Source organism: Tenrec ecaudatus, chromosome 13, assembly GCF_050624435.1.
Source record: "Tenrec ecaudatus isolate mTenEca1 chromosome 13, mTenEca1.hap1, whole genome shotgun sequence".
Classification (NCBI taxonomy): domain Eukaryota; kingdom Metazoa; phylum Chordata; class Mammalia; order Afrosoricida; family Tenrecidae; genus Tenrec; species Tenrec ecaudatus.
In genome coordinates this window covers 59796916-59810996 of record NC_134542.1, presented here as the reverse complement: position 1 = coordinate 59810996, position 14081 = coordinate 59796916, and the positions used below count along the sequence as shown (strand labels likewise).

Genomic DNA, 14081 nt, shown 5'->3' with positions numbered 1-14081 from the left:
CTCCCTACCCGGGGTCTTCCCAGGCTCTGGTCATCCCAGACCTCTCCCTACCCAGGCCCTCCCAGGCTCTGGTCATCCCAGACCTCTCCCTACCCAGGGCCCTCCCAGGCTCTGGTCATCCCAGACCTCTCCCTACCCGGGGCCCTCCCAGGCTCTGGTCATCCCAGACCTCTCACTACCCAGGCCCTCCCAGGCTCTGGTCATCCCAGACCTCTCCCTACCCGGGGCCCTCCCAGGCTCTGGTCATCCCAGACCTCTCCCTACCCGGGGCCCTCCCAGGCTCTGGTCATCCCAGACCTCTCCCTACCCGGGGCCCTCCCAGGCTCTGGTCATCCCAGACCTCTCCCTACCCGGGCCCTCCCAGGCTCTGGTCATCCCAGACCTCTCACTACCAAGGCCCTCCCAAGCTCTGGTCATCCCAGACCTCACACTACCCAGGCCCTCCCAGGCTCTGGTCATCCCAGACCTTTCCCTACCCGGGGCCCTCCCAGGCTCTGGTCATCCCAGATCAGGCCACCAGAGAGTTGCTGTGCAGTGCCTACTAACTAAAACACCAGCACGCTGAAGCGTGGTTTCAGTTTTGGCAGATTTAAAATGATTTAAACAGATCGAATCATCTGTAGGTCTAATTCTAACACATATATTCATTTTTTTCCTGGTATTAATGGTGAAGTTCGTGAAATTTTCATGCTTCTTGCATTTCGTCTTATTCGATAGTGTTTCACGACTGCGCACTGCTGGCGTATTCTTTTTCTTTAGGAGGTTCTGTGCTCCATTTTAATTTTTTAAATTGTAACGTGAGGGAACGTTTACAGAGAAAATCTTTTCCACTGAACGTGGCACACACATTTTAAGTCGTGACATTAGTTGCAATCCCTTCAATGTTGCAGCACGCTGTCCTCTTCCTCCTTGGATCCCTGTTTCCATTCACCCTTCTCTCACGCCCCTTCCTGCCCCGGAGCTTTGTGGGCGGCAGATTCAGCCCTTTTGGTCTCGATGGCTGACTGTCCTGAGGGGAATGTCCCTCTCTGGTCTTATTCGTTTAGAGGGTGTGACTGAGAGTTGGTCTCTGGGGCTGGGCTCACCTCCAGGTTGTGGTCCATCAGACTCTTTAAACTGTTTGTTTAAATTTCATCACCCAATCTTCTTCTGAAAACTCTCTAAGACATCCTTGTAATAAACATTAATGTGGTTGAATCAGCTCCCCTCCCCCCTCCGGGAATTTTGATATGCAATCGAGAGAGCAGGAGCCATGCAGATGAGAGGGACTGCAGGACTTGTCACTGAGTGTCACAGGCGGAGGATGTCAGAAGACAGGATCAAGAAGAAAGTTGGGAAGAGAGACCCAGAGAAGCAGATGAGAGGGAGCAAAGGGAGAGGTGCCTTGTCCTGACATTTCGCAAGCGCCCCCCCACAATTCCGGGGACAAAACCCAAACTGTTGACTAGTCATCATACCTTGGAGTTCCTCTTCTTTGGGCTTGGCGATGACCTTCTTGGTGTCTTTTTTCACAGCCTTCTTGCTCACTAGAACAAAGAGATGTCAGATGTCATTAATGAACATGTGTCCCGGCACTGAGCCGGTCTCGTGAAAATGTTTCAGTGGGCCTTGCAGTGGGCGTTAGGGACTAGCATGTTAAGCCCAGGAATCTGTGCAGTAGCACTGACTTGGGGAAACATAACTTTGGCATGTGGAATTTTTTAACAGGACATGCTGGCAAAATTCTGACAGCTTGTAGAACTCCAGGGAGTTGGCTAATTTAGTGGACCAGATTTAGGGCTCAGAAAGTATACATTTTCTATGGGAAAACTGAGGACACACATGACTCAGTTCCTGTTGTTTCAGGTATAGTAAAAGAAAATAAAAACAAAAGCAAGGCCTCTAATGGAGTCAATTCTGACAGTTAAAGGCCCACAGGGCAGAGTGGACCCACGGTGGATTATCTCCTTCGTCTGTGGATCTTTGGAAGCCATTGTTTTGTCTTACAGAGAAGCTGGTGGGTTAGAGCTGCCGGCCTTTCAGTTAGCAGCTGAGGGCTTTAATGTCTGCACCACCAAGACTCTCTTCTGTCACATACAAGAGCCCTTTATCTGTATACTTGTGCCTCAGCCTCAAAATCAAACAAAAAGCCAGATGTTTCAAGGATATTATAACACGTCTCGTAATGAAACAGTGGATTTTATCAGACAGTTAACATTTGAACCACGAAAAATCCATGAACTATCATTTTCAATTTGGATATAAGCTAATATGGTGGATTTCAATAAGCTGTATTAGAAATTGATAGCTCTTTTATTGTCATGTCTAGCAGTTAGGGAGATACAAAATATGAAGTCAATTTGCCAATAATGCTTACATGATCCCAGTATAATAAAATATTTTAATAGGAAGCGTGTTATTTACTTGACGGTTTTCAGAGTTTTAATCATGTGTCCTACATTTTAGTTAACATGAATTTGCATTTGAAAAGGCAATTCAACTTCTGACCACTGGAGGGAGCATGCATTGCATCTGCAAAGTCTGCAGGGGTTAACTTTGTGCCGTTGACAGTTTGATAACACGGAATACCTTCCATTCGCTTGGGCGGTGGCTTCTTCTCTTCAGGTAAGGGAAGTAAGAGAGGGATCGGAACAGCAACCGCAGGAGGGATTTCTGAAGAAAATTAATGCCATTATCAGCAATGTGTCTTGGCTTTAGTGTCCAATATTGTGGACTGCTGAGAAAGACTCCTGCATTTCTTTCAGCATTTCAAAGATGCTATTGTACCGACATATCAGAATAAACAAGGGTAGCCTGATTAGGAACTGTAACTGCTTTTCTGTTTCCATCTTTTAAATTAAATGACCCAGTCAAGAATATAACACAAACAGGCCTATTCTGCTTCCTGCTGTGTTTGGACTCTGGTCACTTCCCAGAGGCAGAAGGTGGCTTCTCCAAGCCCAGGGCCATGGCGCTGCTCCTACCTTCTGGAGGCACCGCTCTGATAGGCATGGTTGGGATGGGAACTCTGGAGTCGGGAATATCTGCCAAGAGATAGAGAATAAGCATAAACGTCTGCGAATACAGACCTCCATTAGAGAGTTAAGTTGTGTTTGATCATTGGGTATTTCTAACAACATCTCATATGCGGACACAAAGCTCTTAGGGTTATCTGGTTTGCAATGGCATCAACAGGGATATTTCCTGATTAAATTTCTAAGAACATAGCATTTTCGGTCTCACCCTAGGAATTTGCTGAATGAGACCATCTCTAATTTCCCAATCTCACAGAGTCAAGTTTTGTTGTTATTTTACTGAAAATATCTTTACTGAATAGGATTTTTACTCAATACAATTTTATGGGCTAGAAAATGAGACCTTTATAAAACATTGGTTTGGATTTCTGTCATTCTCAAAAGTGCCCTGCAGTAGATACCAATCCAAACTCACTGCCCTGGAGTCCTATGCCGACTCAGAGAGGCCCAATAGGACAGGGGTGTTTCGGAGTCTCTTTGTGGGAGTATAAAGGCCCATCTTTCTCCCAGGGAGCGACTATTGGTTTCGAACTGTGGGCCTTTCAGATCCCAGCCCAACGTGTACCCACTATACCACCAGGGCTCTACACTGTCGTAGAAGCAAGGGTTTACTTTATTCTATTTTTTTTAAGACTTACCCGGAGGTTTCAGTTCAAGTTTGATTTCTGCAAAAGGAGAAAAAGTGATATTTTTGTATTTAGCATTTTTCTGGGTAGGCTGCTTTGTTTCAAAGGTGGCAATGCGGTTTTAACTGGGTGTTTTCGAACCTTTAGTCGTTAAGTACAGCTCCGCGGTGCTCCTCGCCTCGCCCCTTGGCTCCAGTCGAGCAATCACGGAATAGACACCTAAGGGAGGGCATCACAGGAGCTTTGGTTTGGGATCTGCTTGCACACACCATTTCCCTGTTGACATGTATGCATGTGCATGTGGACACGTCTCTTTCCCAGAAAAGTCGTCTACATGGAATTGCCAGGAGAAGAGTAGAAGTATGAGAAACTGACAAAGGGCAAACTATCTTTTCAGTAAGTTACCTTCGTCGTCCGGGGTCACGTTGTGGATGGTCATGTAATGGCAGCGGCCATCGTTCCTAAAGTTGTACTTCTGGCTCTCGATCAGCTCGGTGGGTCCTTTGTACCATGTTACGATGGCGTCATCAAAAGACACTTCGCACTCGAAGGTGGCAGACTGGTGCTCGCTCACCACGATGTTCTGTATGCGCTTTGTAAACTGAATCGGTTCCGCTGTTCACAAACCGAGAAAGTTCAGAGTTAGAATGTGCACAGCAACATTTCTTCCACGGCGCTTTCCCCTCAGATACTGAAAGTCTGCAGCGTCCACCCAAGGCACTAGCAAATAAAAATGTAAAACATGCAAAACCAAGATTGTGGTGATGACTGCGACCTTCTTAATATGACGGAATGATTAAGTTGTATGGTATGTGAAGTATGTGCCAATAAAACTATTCAAAAATAAAATTAAAAACAAAACAAGACTCCTCCCAATATTGTCCTCTACGAACCCCAGAGAATTCTTAAGATACTTAGATGAAAGCATTATCAAAGAGTGTTTATCACACAAAGGTCAAATTAAATTTCAAAAAAACTTAATGAAATCGTTCATAATAAAGGAAATGTAAATTTAATTTTAACCTCCAATTTTATTCTCCCTTCCCCATTTTTTTTCCTGTAGTGAAATAGTTTGCTAGTCAGGATCTAGAATAGTTTAGCATTCAATGTGTATCTAACTTTCCCTGTCAATTAATTTCAAATTCTATGGGAAATCTCTCCTTCTAGACATCAGCGGATTCATTTGAAGGGTCCTAAAGCTGCTCTCTAGGCACTTGTGGGCACTCATGAAGGGGCAACCCACTATGGGTGCAGGGGATCCTTCTGCAAAAGCTTCCACATCTGGAATTCAATGTGTATCAGCATCATGTACATCTTAGAATCACATGTATGTGGATGGGTTTTGTTTCAGAAGAATCATGCTAACATCAGTAGTTATTTTTAAAATGACTAGCAGGCTCCATTAGATCTTTTGGAACTGGAAAACCATTTTAAGATGTCTTTTAATGTATGGACTTTATATCAAGAGCAGGCATTGATATTCAACAAAATCAAGGTAATCTGGGGAGGTTGAAATGTATGTATTTAAGAAGTCATATATTTCTGTTTCAACAACTAAAACTTGACACTGACAGCTGGAAGTGGACCCTATCATGATAGCCAAAATTTTGCTAATCAGTCTGATTGGTCCAAGGAGCTCTCCAGGAAATGCATGCAGTCCAATGATTGGAAAATTGTTGATTCTAAATTCCCACATTTTGGCTTGCTTCAAAGATTCAGAAAATTGGAAGATGATACTCCAATGGTATAATATTTTAAGGTCATACGTACATATGTCATTAATTTCATCCACAAAATTTAATGTATATGTAATCAGATTAATCCTATAAATGAAATAACAACAACTAGCCCCAATTCTTTAGACTGATCACTTTAATATCTGGTCCTTTCCAAGGTTTCTTTCTAGGACTCAGCCTTATAAATGGCAATTCTCAGGTGTTATCTACTCAGACCCTCGGCCCAACTGAACAAAACACTGCCTAGTCCTGCGCCACAGGGGTGAGAAGCATGGAATTTAGACTTCAAGTGGAAATGATATTTAGAAAGTTATGCCTTCATCTAGATTTCACTACATTCTTGGGCAAAAAGAACGATGGCAGATAACTGGCACTTATTAGAATGCATTTCTTTTAGATTGTTAAAAATGGACTTGGAGTTGCGAGAGGGAAACGAGAACATCTGGCACGTTGGGATGGGGTTGAAGGCCACGCTGGAGAGATTCTGTGCCACCCTTGCTGGGGACCCGGGGTGAAGACACAGATGCCCTAGTTTTTCACCCACCTTCAATTTTCAGCTCGGCTGAAGTCTCCAAGTCTTCATATTTGCAGGTGTACTGACCCTGGTCTTCCGCTCGGACATCGGCAATGGTCAGTTTGTGGACTTTATGTTCCACCTCTGTTTTATGCCTTCCTTGGGGTTTAAGGATTCTTCCATTTCTGAACCATTCCGATTTCACATTTGGCACAGAAAACTGGCAAGTCATGGTGCAGGTCTGGCCTTCTTTCAAAGACACATCCTGAAGATGCCGTTCCCAAGTGGGCTCTGCTCGTACGAGACAATACACAGTGCGGTCAGTGCCACGGGCAAAGGTGTTCCCAGAACATTAGCCTCACGGGCTTTTTCTCCATCTCTTTGAAACTTACCGATGACAGTTAGTTTTGCACTAGCGATATGGGGGCCGCACACCAATCTGTAATTGCCCTGGTCTTTCAGCTGACAGTCTTTCACTCTGAGTGTGTGCCGGTCACCATCGATGCGTATTTCAAATTTATCACTGGGCTCCAGTTTCTCGGTGCCTTTGTACCACGAGAGTTTGATTTCTGGATAGTTGATCTTAATGTCGATTTCAAAGACAGCATCAGTATCTTTGAGAACGGTCTGGTTTTCGATATCCTTGATCAGAGTGACAGGCTAGAAGAACAAAAAATGACAGCGGTGACTCAAAAAGCCCAGGCTCACCACTCATTCGCTTACCGTTTCCGATCCTCACATGCTCCTTTTGCCATGGGCCCAGTTCACGTACCTCCGTCTGTGAGAGCCTTTGTTGAATGAATGACACAAGCTCCTCAAACTCCTTTTCTTCCTTCTCTGACTTCTCGATTTCCTCAATTTCCTGGGGAGAAGAAAGTAAAGCCTATGAATGAATTCTGAGTGAGAGGCGGCATGACAAAGTTTAAGGGCCAGTCTTGAGGCTGAACAAGGGGCGTCACGTCATCACACATGACTGCAGGGGTCGGACCACTGGAAGGGGTGTGTCACAGGTTTCAAGGGGAGTCCGCAGAGCTTACCAATCTGTGGGTCTCTTCTTCTTGACTCTGCTTTAGCAACTCAAAGGCTTGAAGAAGACCCCTGAAGTCCGTGATTCCATACATGCGGGCGTATTTCTCATATTCCTTAGGATCCACGTTCTTGAGAAGTTCAAGGATATCAATTTCTTCTTCTTCCCCAGAGCCTTTCTTTAAGGCTGGAGTCCTGCATGGGAAGAAACCAGCATAAATCACGGGTCTGCCACTTCTTCAGGACTATCTACCACCATTTAACAGCGACGAAGGTTAGGAAGCTTTATTTTTAAACCCCTCCTGAGGCAGCAGTTCTGTGTTCCTTACTCAAGAAAAATGTATGATACCTGTGAAGAAAATACCAAAAAAAAAAAAAAAGGGGGGGGGAGTTTTGAGATGGAATGAAGACTGGACCATGGTCACAAAGTGTAGAGATTTTACCATAAGAAAAAGTAATAAAATAAAATAAATAATAAAATATACAATAAAAATATATACAGAAGAAAGCAAGAAAAATAGAAACATTTTAGAAACTTTTCAGCCAGAGGGCCCAGTGAAAGGATTATAGTAAATAATAACACTAATGGAAAATGTTAGTAAGAGATAAATATCATATGTCCTGGAAGAGATGATGAAAATTACACGTAGATCGATTCAATAATTATGTTGAAAATGTCTGGTTTTATCAAACAGACAGAAAATATTGTATCAAAATTATCGGTAATTATAAAAATGTTTGAAACCATTTTAATCGCACAAAAATTACATATGGAAACAAAAATGACACACCTAGACACATAAGCAATGCCCAGTCTTCCCTGTGGGCCACTTCCTTTTGTTTAAAATTTTAGTAAATGTTCACCTCATGGTTAAAACTATCTCATGACTGTTGAGAAACTGGTCCCAGGAAGCCATCTTCCATGCGTGTGTTTCAACTTGCTGATCTGCTTTTGTTCCACGGTCTCTACGTCTATGTTTGTTAACCATCGGGAATCTTGGAGGGACGCTCTAATGGATCTTTGTTTTTAGACAGATGCCCTTTTTGCATGAAAACTTACTTAAAAAAATTAAACTTACTTTTTCAGCATCGCTCTAAGATCTCCTTCGATTTTCTCTTGTTTCTTCCTCTCATCCACCTGTAGGTTAACATTACTTTCGATTTCGCCGTGCTTGTTAGACGCCACGCATCGGTATAGCCCAGAGTCCGTTTTTGTGGTGTCCCTGATCTCCAGCTTCGCTTCATCCCCTTTCTGGTGGATGAAAATGCGCCCCCCTTGGTTCAGTTGTCTCCATTTCCCCTTTGTCCATTTAACATTGGGGATTGGATCACCTCCAACTTTTGCAATGAAAGTCGCGGTGGTTTCTGCGAAGCAAGGAAAAGACGAGCGTTACGCACACGTACACACACAAAGTCAATTCATTCTCAAAACCAGTTCTTCTGAAATGAAATCAGTGAAATGTTCGAACGAGAAGCCCAGGTGTTTGGTGAAGTACTCACTTTCCACAACTCGGATACTCTGGGGCTCTGACACGAAGAAGAGCTTCCCATCTACCGCTGATTTCTTGGCCACAGGGACTGCAGCTGGTTTGTCTGACGAGGAACACACATGTTAACACCGTCTGTGGTCACAATGACCTGAAACCTGTGATCATGGCTCCCTTTTCCTTATTTTCAAAATGCTGGAGTCATTTGCCAGTGTCACTCATAGCGTGCGATCTAGGACTCTCGATCAGTGTCGGTTATAGACGATAAGCCACTTCGTAGAAGTGGACACTATTGGTTACTGTAATAGTGTGAGCTATAATCATAGTAAAACAAAGCAAAATCTAAACAAAGGGCCGCTCAAACCGCCAAATTCATGCCATGGAGTTGATTTTGACTCATAGAGGCTCAATATAGGGCTTCTGAGACAACACATGATTATTCCAGGGGCAGACAGCCTCATCTTTCTCTGAGGGGTTGGTGGGGCTGGAACTATCAACCTTGAGGTTGACAGTTAGGTATTGACCTAATAACCCACATACTGCCAGAGCTCCTTAGAATCATATTAGTGGTATTAAATCTTTTATTTCTAGGCTAGTATAAGTTTCCTACAGGGAAGTATCAGGCTACCTATATCACATTCAAGAGCCCTGATGGCATCCCGGGGTATCCATTGAGCTACTAATTGCAAGGTCAACAGTTAAAAACCACCAGCTATGCTTCAAGAGAAAGATGAGCCATTCTGCCCACCAAAGACTTAGAGTCTCAGAAACTCACAAGGCCAGTTCTGCTCTATCCTACGGGGTCAGTATGAGTCAGGATCGACTCGATAACAGTGGTATAAAAATTTGTATATCACATTATTACAGCATCACTTTTGAAACTTCACTAATCATAAGATTAAAAAAAAGAGATTCACTAAATCCAATTACGAATTTAAATAACATGTATTGATTTTCTTCTCAATAAATTATCTTAATATACAGAAAATAAGGCAACATCGAAAATGAGCACTAACTGAAGTTTCAGAAAGTTGCATCCCATTCTTATGGAAATGACAAGAAGTATGCAGTGTTGGCTGGATCTGAAAAAGACGTCAGGTGTCTGTACCTTTAATGGTCACTTTTGATTTGGAAGTGTCACTGCCGGCCACATTGGACGCTCTGCACATGTACTCTCCCGAGTCTGCTTTAGTCACATCCTTGAGTTCCAGCACGGCTGTTTGGCTGGAAAAGCTGAAGCTGCATCTGTCTGAAGGCTTGATTTCCCTGCCAGCCTTCAACCACTGGACCCGAATGGGCTCAGAACCCTGGACGTGGCAGCTGAGCTGCACGAATTCTCCTTCACTTGCTGCTACTGGAGTAAGGTGCTGGTCAAACACTGGAGGCTTCTTAGGTTCTGGGATTGAAAGATATTTTTAATTAAGCAAAAACTGTATAAAATTACAGCACACATCTAAGGGTTTTTCCTATAACCAGATGTCTGTGGCTGTAGTGGAATAGAATGATGTGCCTGGGTTTTTATGCTCTGAAGACAATAGTTACATTGGTTGGAGAATTATCTGGCTGAAGCCATTGTGCTTAGAGTATCAAGTTGAGATCTCCTTAAACAGCACACTTGACTTCTTGGCCTCCGTGTGCCTGACTATGTAAATACCTCTTGCATAATTATGTGCGCCATCTTTTCATCCATCATATTTCTTCTGAGCAAACTTTATTATCTGTTCTGGGGCTTGAGATTCACATTTAATACTTATTCTTGAGGTAAATAGACCAAGGCATATTATATAACTTATAAGTAAAGCTCACACAATGACCAATTTCAAACATTTTCAGGACAAATGTGCATTATAAGCAAAATATATGCTTGCAGTTTAAAGTTGGCTTAGCCTTCTACCTGAGAGAATTTTACTATACAACTTGGAAAGTAAGATTTTAGTCCATTTTATTAAGTGTTAACTACTTTGCTGGGCTGTCATTAAATGACTATATATAGAGAGAGACTCCAATGTTAGGCACCTAAAGAATAGATATTTATAACAACTGCAGAAACTTACTTAGTCAAAATGTAACAAGAAACGGACACGCCTAGTTAGCAGGCATTGAAGCGACACAGAGCAGGGGGGGGGGTCTGTGACGCCAACTGACCTTTGATGACAATGGAAGATGTGCACAGAGCAGAGCCTGCATCGTTGGACGCTTTGCAGGTGTACAAACCAGCATCGGCCATGCCGGCTCTCTTTACTTGGAGCAGCAGTGCATTGTTCTTGAAAGTTATTTCACAGTTGGAAGTCGGATGTAGCTCCATATTATTTTTGTACCAAGCAACAGTTATGGGCTGTGAACCGGCTACACGGCCCTCAAGCTTGAAAGAATTCCCTTCCGTTTCTTCTACTGTCTCAGAGAGTTTTTTAGTGAAACTTGGTGGGATTAGCCGCTCTGTAAAAAATTACAAGGATAGATGAAGTGGAATCTAGAAAAATGTTAATGGGAAGCTTTTTGAGGGGTAAAATGTCTTTTTATGGTTGTTGTTAAAAGCCAATGCTAATCAATCCAACACAGTTGATTAGTGTCTGTTCCAGAAGATTGTAGGCCTTTCCACAAACTTTGAGACCATTCTCTGGCTTTTGAGCGAATCGTAAGAATAATTTAAGGCTGGTTATAGAAGCAGAGGTTTGCAGAGGGGGTCCCCGGCCTTAGAGTTCGGTGTGATGTATGTCCAGGCATGCTTCCTTGCACGCAACTTCACTTTATTGTATGCCACCAATAGTGCTGTTTTTTAAACAAATGGAAGGAGTGTGTCAGCTCTGCACCGATCAACGGGTGCTACCTTTCCAACAGCACGTCTGAGCGACACATCTGATTATTCTCACGGCATTTCAATTTTGTTTGGACTCCTATTGCACCCCTGACAGACAACAATGAGCACTGTCCCCCTTTCGACTGGGAAACCAAAACCTTTGTGTCATTTGCTTTACTGTGATATTCATTTGATTGTATTTGCTTTCATTGCAGGGCTCATGCACCATCTCTGAGGCATGCCCAGATAACATTTCCAAAAACCGTAGGAGGAAACAAGGAAACCTATTAATTTGCTTTATTGTAAATACTGAAATATATCTGACATTAAAAAAAAATTTGCCCGAAAGTTCACTTGCCATAATAAAAACCGCATATCTAGGATACAACATAAGACAATTTCATTTTGTGGTATGACACGCAAACGCAACGATACCTTTTATATGAAGCGGAGCTGTGCAGGAGTCCTTTCCTACTTCGTTCACCGCGTGACAGGTATATTGTCCAGAGTCACCTTTGTCAACCTTGAGGATTGTCAGATGGGCGGTGTTTTCCAGGTAACTAAGTTGGTAGTTTCCACCACTTCGTATCTCTCTGTTATCTTTGGCCCAGCTGACTTTGATCGGCTGGGTTCCAGTGACGTGGCACTCAAAGTCAGCGCTTTCCCCCACCACGGCGTCCGCAGGGGCCAGGGGGATGTCAAAGAAAGGCGGGTTCTTCCCCTCTACGAGTAGAACAGACACACATATTTTCAGGCTTGATACTCTGAGCCACCCACTTGATGGAAATTGTGATGTTTTCCAACTCAGTGATGATGACACTTTTAATGACAGAAGGAAGAAGGAGATTAAGAATCCACAAACCTGTGAGAATGAGTTTGGCACTAGAAGAAGCAGAGCCTATAGGATTGGTAGCTGTGCAAGAGTACTGGCCTGCAAGGCTCCGATCAGTTTGGAAAATATTGAGAGTGGCCACATTATCTAAAAATGACGTCTGTACACTGGGACCATCTTTCAAGGGCTTGCCATCTTTGAACCAAGACACTGAGATTGGCTGGGATCCACTTATGGCACATTCAAAGACAACCGGTAATCCAACTGTCTCCTGAACATCTCTCAATTGCCGAGAAAAGGATGGTGGAAGCTTTTTCTCTGAAGGGACAAGAGCAATAATAAGAAATCTGGAACATTTAACATGTACTGAGTAGTCTCATCTTGGTTGTCCTACAGGTATTAGCATTTCTACCTCAATCTCACTCTCTATTAACATCTCTTGGATTCATTTGGAAACAAAGCAAATCGTATAGACTCTGGGAGCAGAAGTATCCCTGTGAGGCCCTCATCCTGGAGCGCAAGGACAAAACTCCTCAGGCCATTGGAGAAATGGAGGGCCTACGGTTTATCTCCATGCATGCAGTCATTCTCTCACGTTTAAAGGCAGATTTTAAAAGAAAAATAATTTAAAAACAGCTTGAGCAGATACTCGTGGGGTGGAATTTAGAAGAATCGTAGGTCACTTATTTTTCTTAAAGCCTTAATGACAGAGACCAATGATTAAGGACTTTTCCAACAGAAGTATCAGCCGTCTTACTTCACTCGCGGTACTGACTGTCACAAAGGATAAGAAGCGAAGAATAGATGTCATAATTTAGGAAGACTATGGAGCGTTTGGACAGATTTTCCCCAGAAGAAGGGCCTTACTGATACTTTATATCTAGCTCACAAGCAACACACAAGCATTCACTTGACAAATCAGTAATCACCTTGAACAGTAAGGAAAGTGGATGAAGAGACTTCTCCCACGCTGTTTTCAGCTCGGCAGATATATTCTCCACTGTCATTGGTATCAACTTGGTTGAAAACCAGGGTGGCCACATTGTTCCTAAAGTGCATCTTGTAGGTCGCAGTGGGTCTCAGTTTTGTGTCTCCTTTATACCAGGAGACTGCTATTTCAGGGGTCCCAGCAAGTTGGCACTGGAGGGAGGCAGAATCTCCAACGGTCACCTTAAGAGGCTCCAACTGCTTGACAAAATACGGTGGTTCTGTAGCACCAAAAGAGATCATCGTTAATGAAAGGGGGGTCCCTAGAGGACGGTGTGTATCAAAAGCTGTGACTGTGCATGCATGACAAACCTAGGATGAGTATTTGTGCTGAACAGGAGTCTTTTCCAGAAGCGTTTTCAATGTAGCAGTTATATTGTCCCGCATCCTCCACCATGCTACTTGGGATCTCTAGGATGGCAGATTTTTCCGTGGTGGTGATATTGCATCTCTGAGAAGGGCTTACTTTTACGCCATTTTTCTTCCACGTGACTGAAATCGGGGGCGTTCCAGTGTACACGCCTTCTAGGATCAAGGGCTTTCCTTTCTCGATGCTGTAATCGTTGAGCCTCTTGACGAACTTGGCTGGGGCTGTACAGAATACACAGGAGGCATGAACTCAGCCAGACAACCCCAGTTACAGACACAATGGATCAGCATATGTGTACACATCACAAACCCTTGGAAGAGTATTCAAACATACCTTTTACGTAGAGATGTGTGGTACAAGACACCTTGCCGGCTTCGTTGCTGACTATGCAGGTGTACTCCCCACTGTGGGATGTGTCCACACCAAACAACTCCAGCTCAGCAACCGAATCCTCCAAAGACACGTTGCACCTGTCTCCGGGTCCTAGTTCACTGCTGCCCTTGAACCAGCTGACACTGAACGGAGGCGTGCCTTTCACGATGCTGGTGAAGGTGACATTTGCCCCAGTTAACACATCCATGGACTCAGGTTTCTGAACGAAGGATGGTGGTTCTAAACACAAAAGCACAGGCGAGACTGAGCTTAGTATTGGTGCATTGGGAAAATCAGAGGCTTCCTCGACTACGAAATGC

General features: G+C 43.6%; 1 protein-coding gene across 1 annotated transcript in view; it reads right to left on the bottom strand.

Annotated features, from left to right (window-relative positions):
• Positions 1-14081, bottom strand: part of TTN (titin) — a 285763-nt gene that overhangs the window by 175647 nt on the left and 96035 nt on the right. The window contains exons 90-108 of the mRNA XM_075530312.1: positions 13723-14001; positions 13332-13610; positions 12962-13240; positions 12063-12350; positions 11636-11923; positions 10549-10839; positions 9512-9799; positions 8417-8509; positions 7996-8281; positions 6928-7111; positions 6663-6752; positions 6283-6550; positions 5921-6181; positions 4046-4255; positions 3782-3859; positions 3653-3679; positions 2964-3023; positions 2569-2652; positions 1458-1526 (exon numbers count right to left, since the gene is read on the bottom strand). Coding sequence (XP_075386427.1) covers positions 1458-1526; positions 2569-2652; positions 2964-3023; positions 3653-3679; positions 3782-3859; positions 4046-4255; positions 5921-6181; positions 6283-6550; positions 6663-6752; positions 6928-7111; positions 7996-8281; positions 8417-8509; positions 9512-9799; positions 10549-10839; positions 11636-11923; positions 12063-12350; positions 12962-13240; positions 13332-13610; positions 13723-14001 — 3702 coding nt within the window. The remainder of the gene's footprint in view (positions 1-1457; positions 1527-2568; positions 2653-2963; positions 3024-3652; positions 3680-3781; positions 3860-4045; positions 4256-5920; positions 6182-6282; positions 6551-6662; positions 6753-6927; positions 7112-7995; positions 8282-8416; positions 8510-9511; positions 9800-10548; positions 10840-11635; positions 11924-12062; positions 12351-12961; positions 13241-13331; positions 13611-13722; positions 14002-14081) is intronic.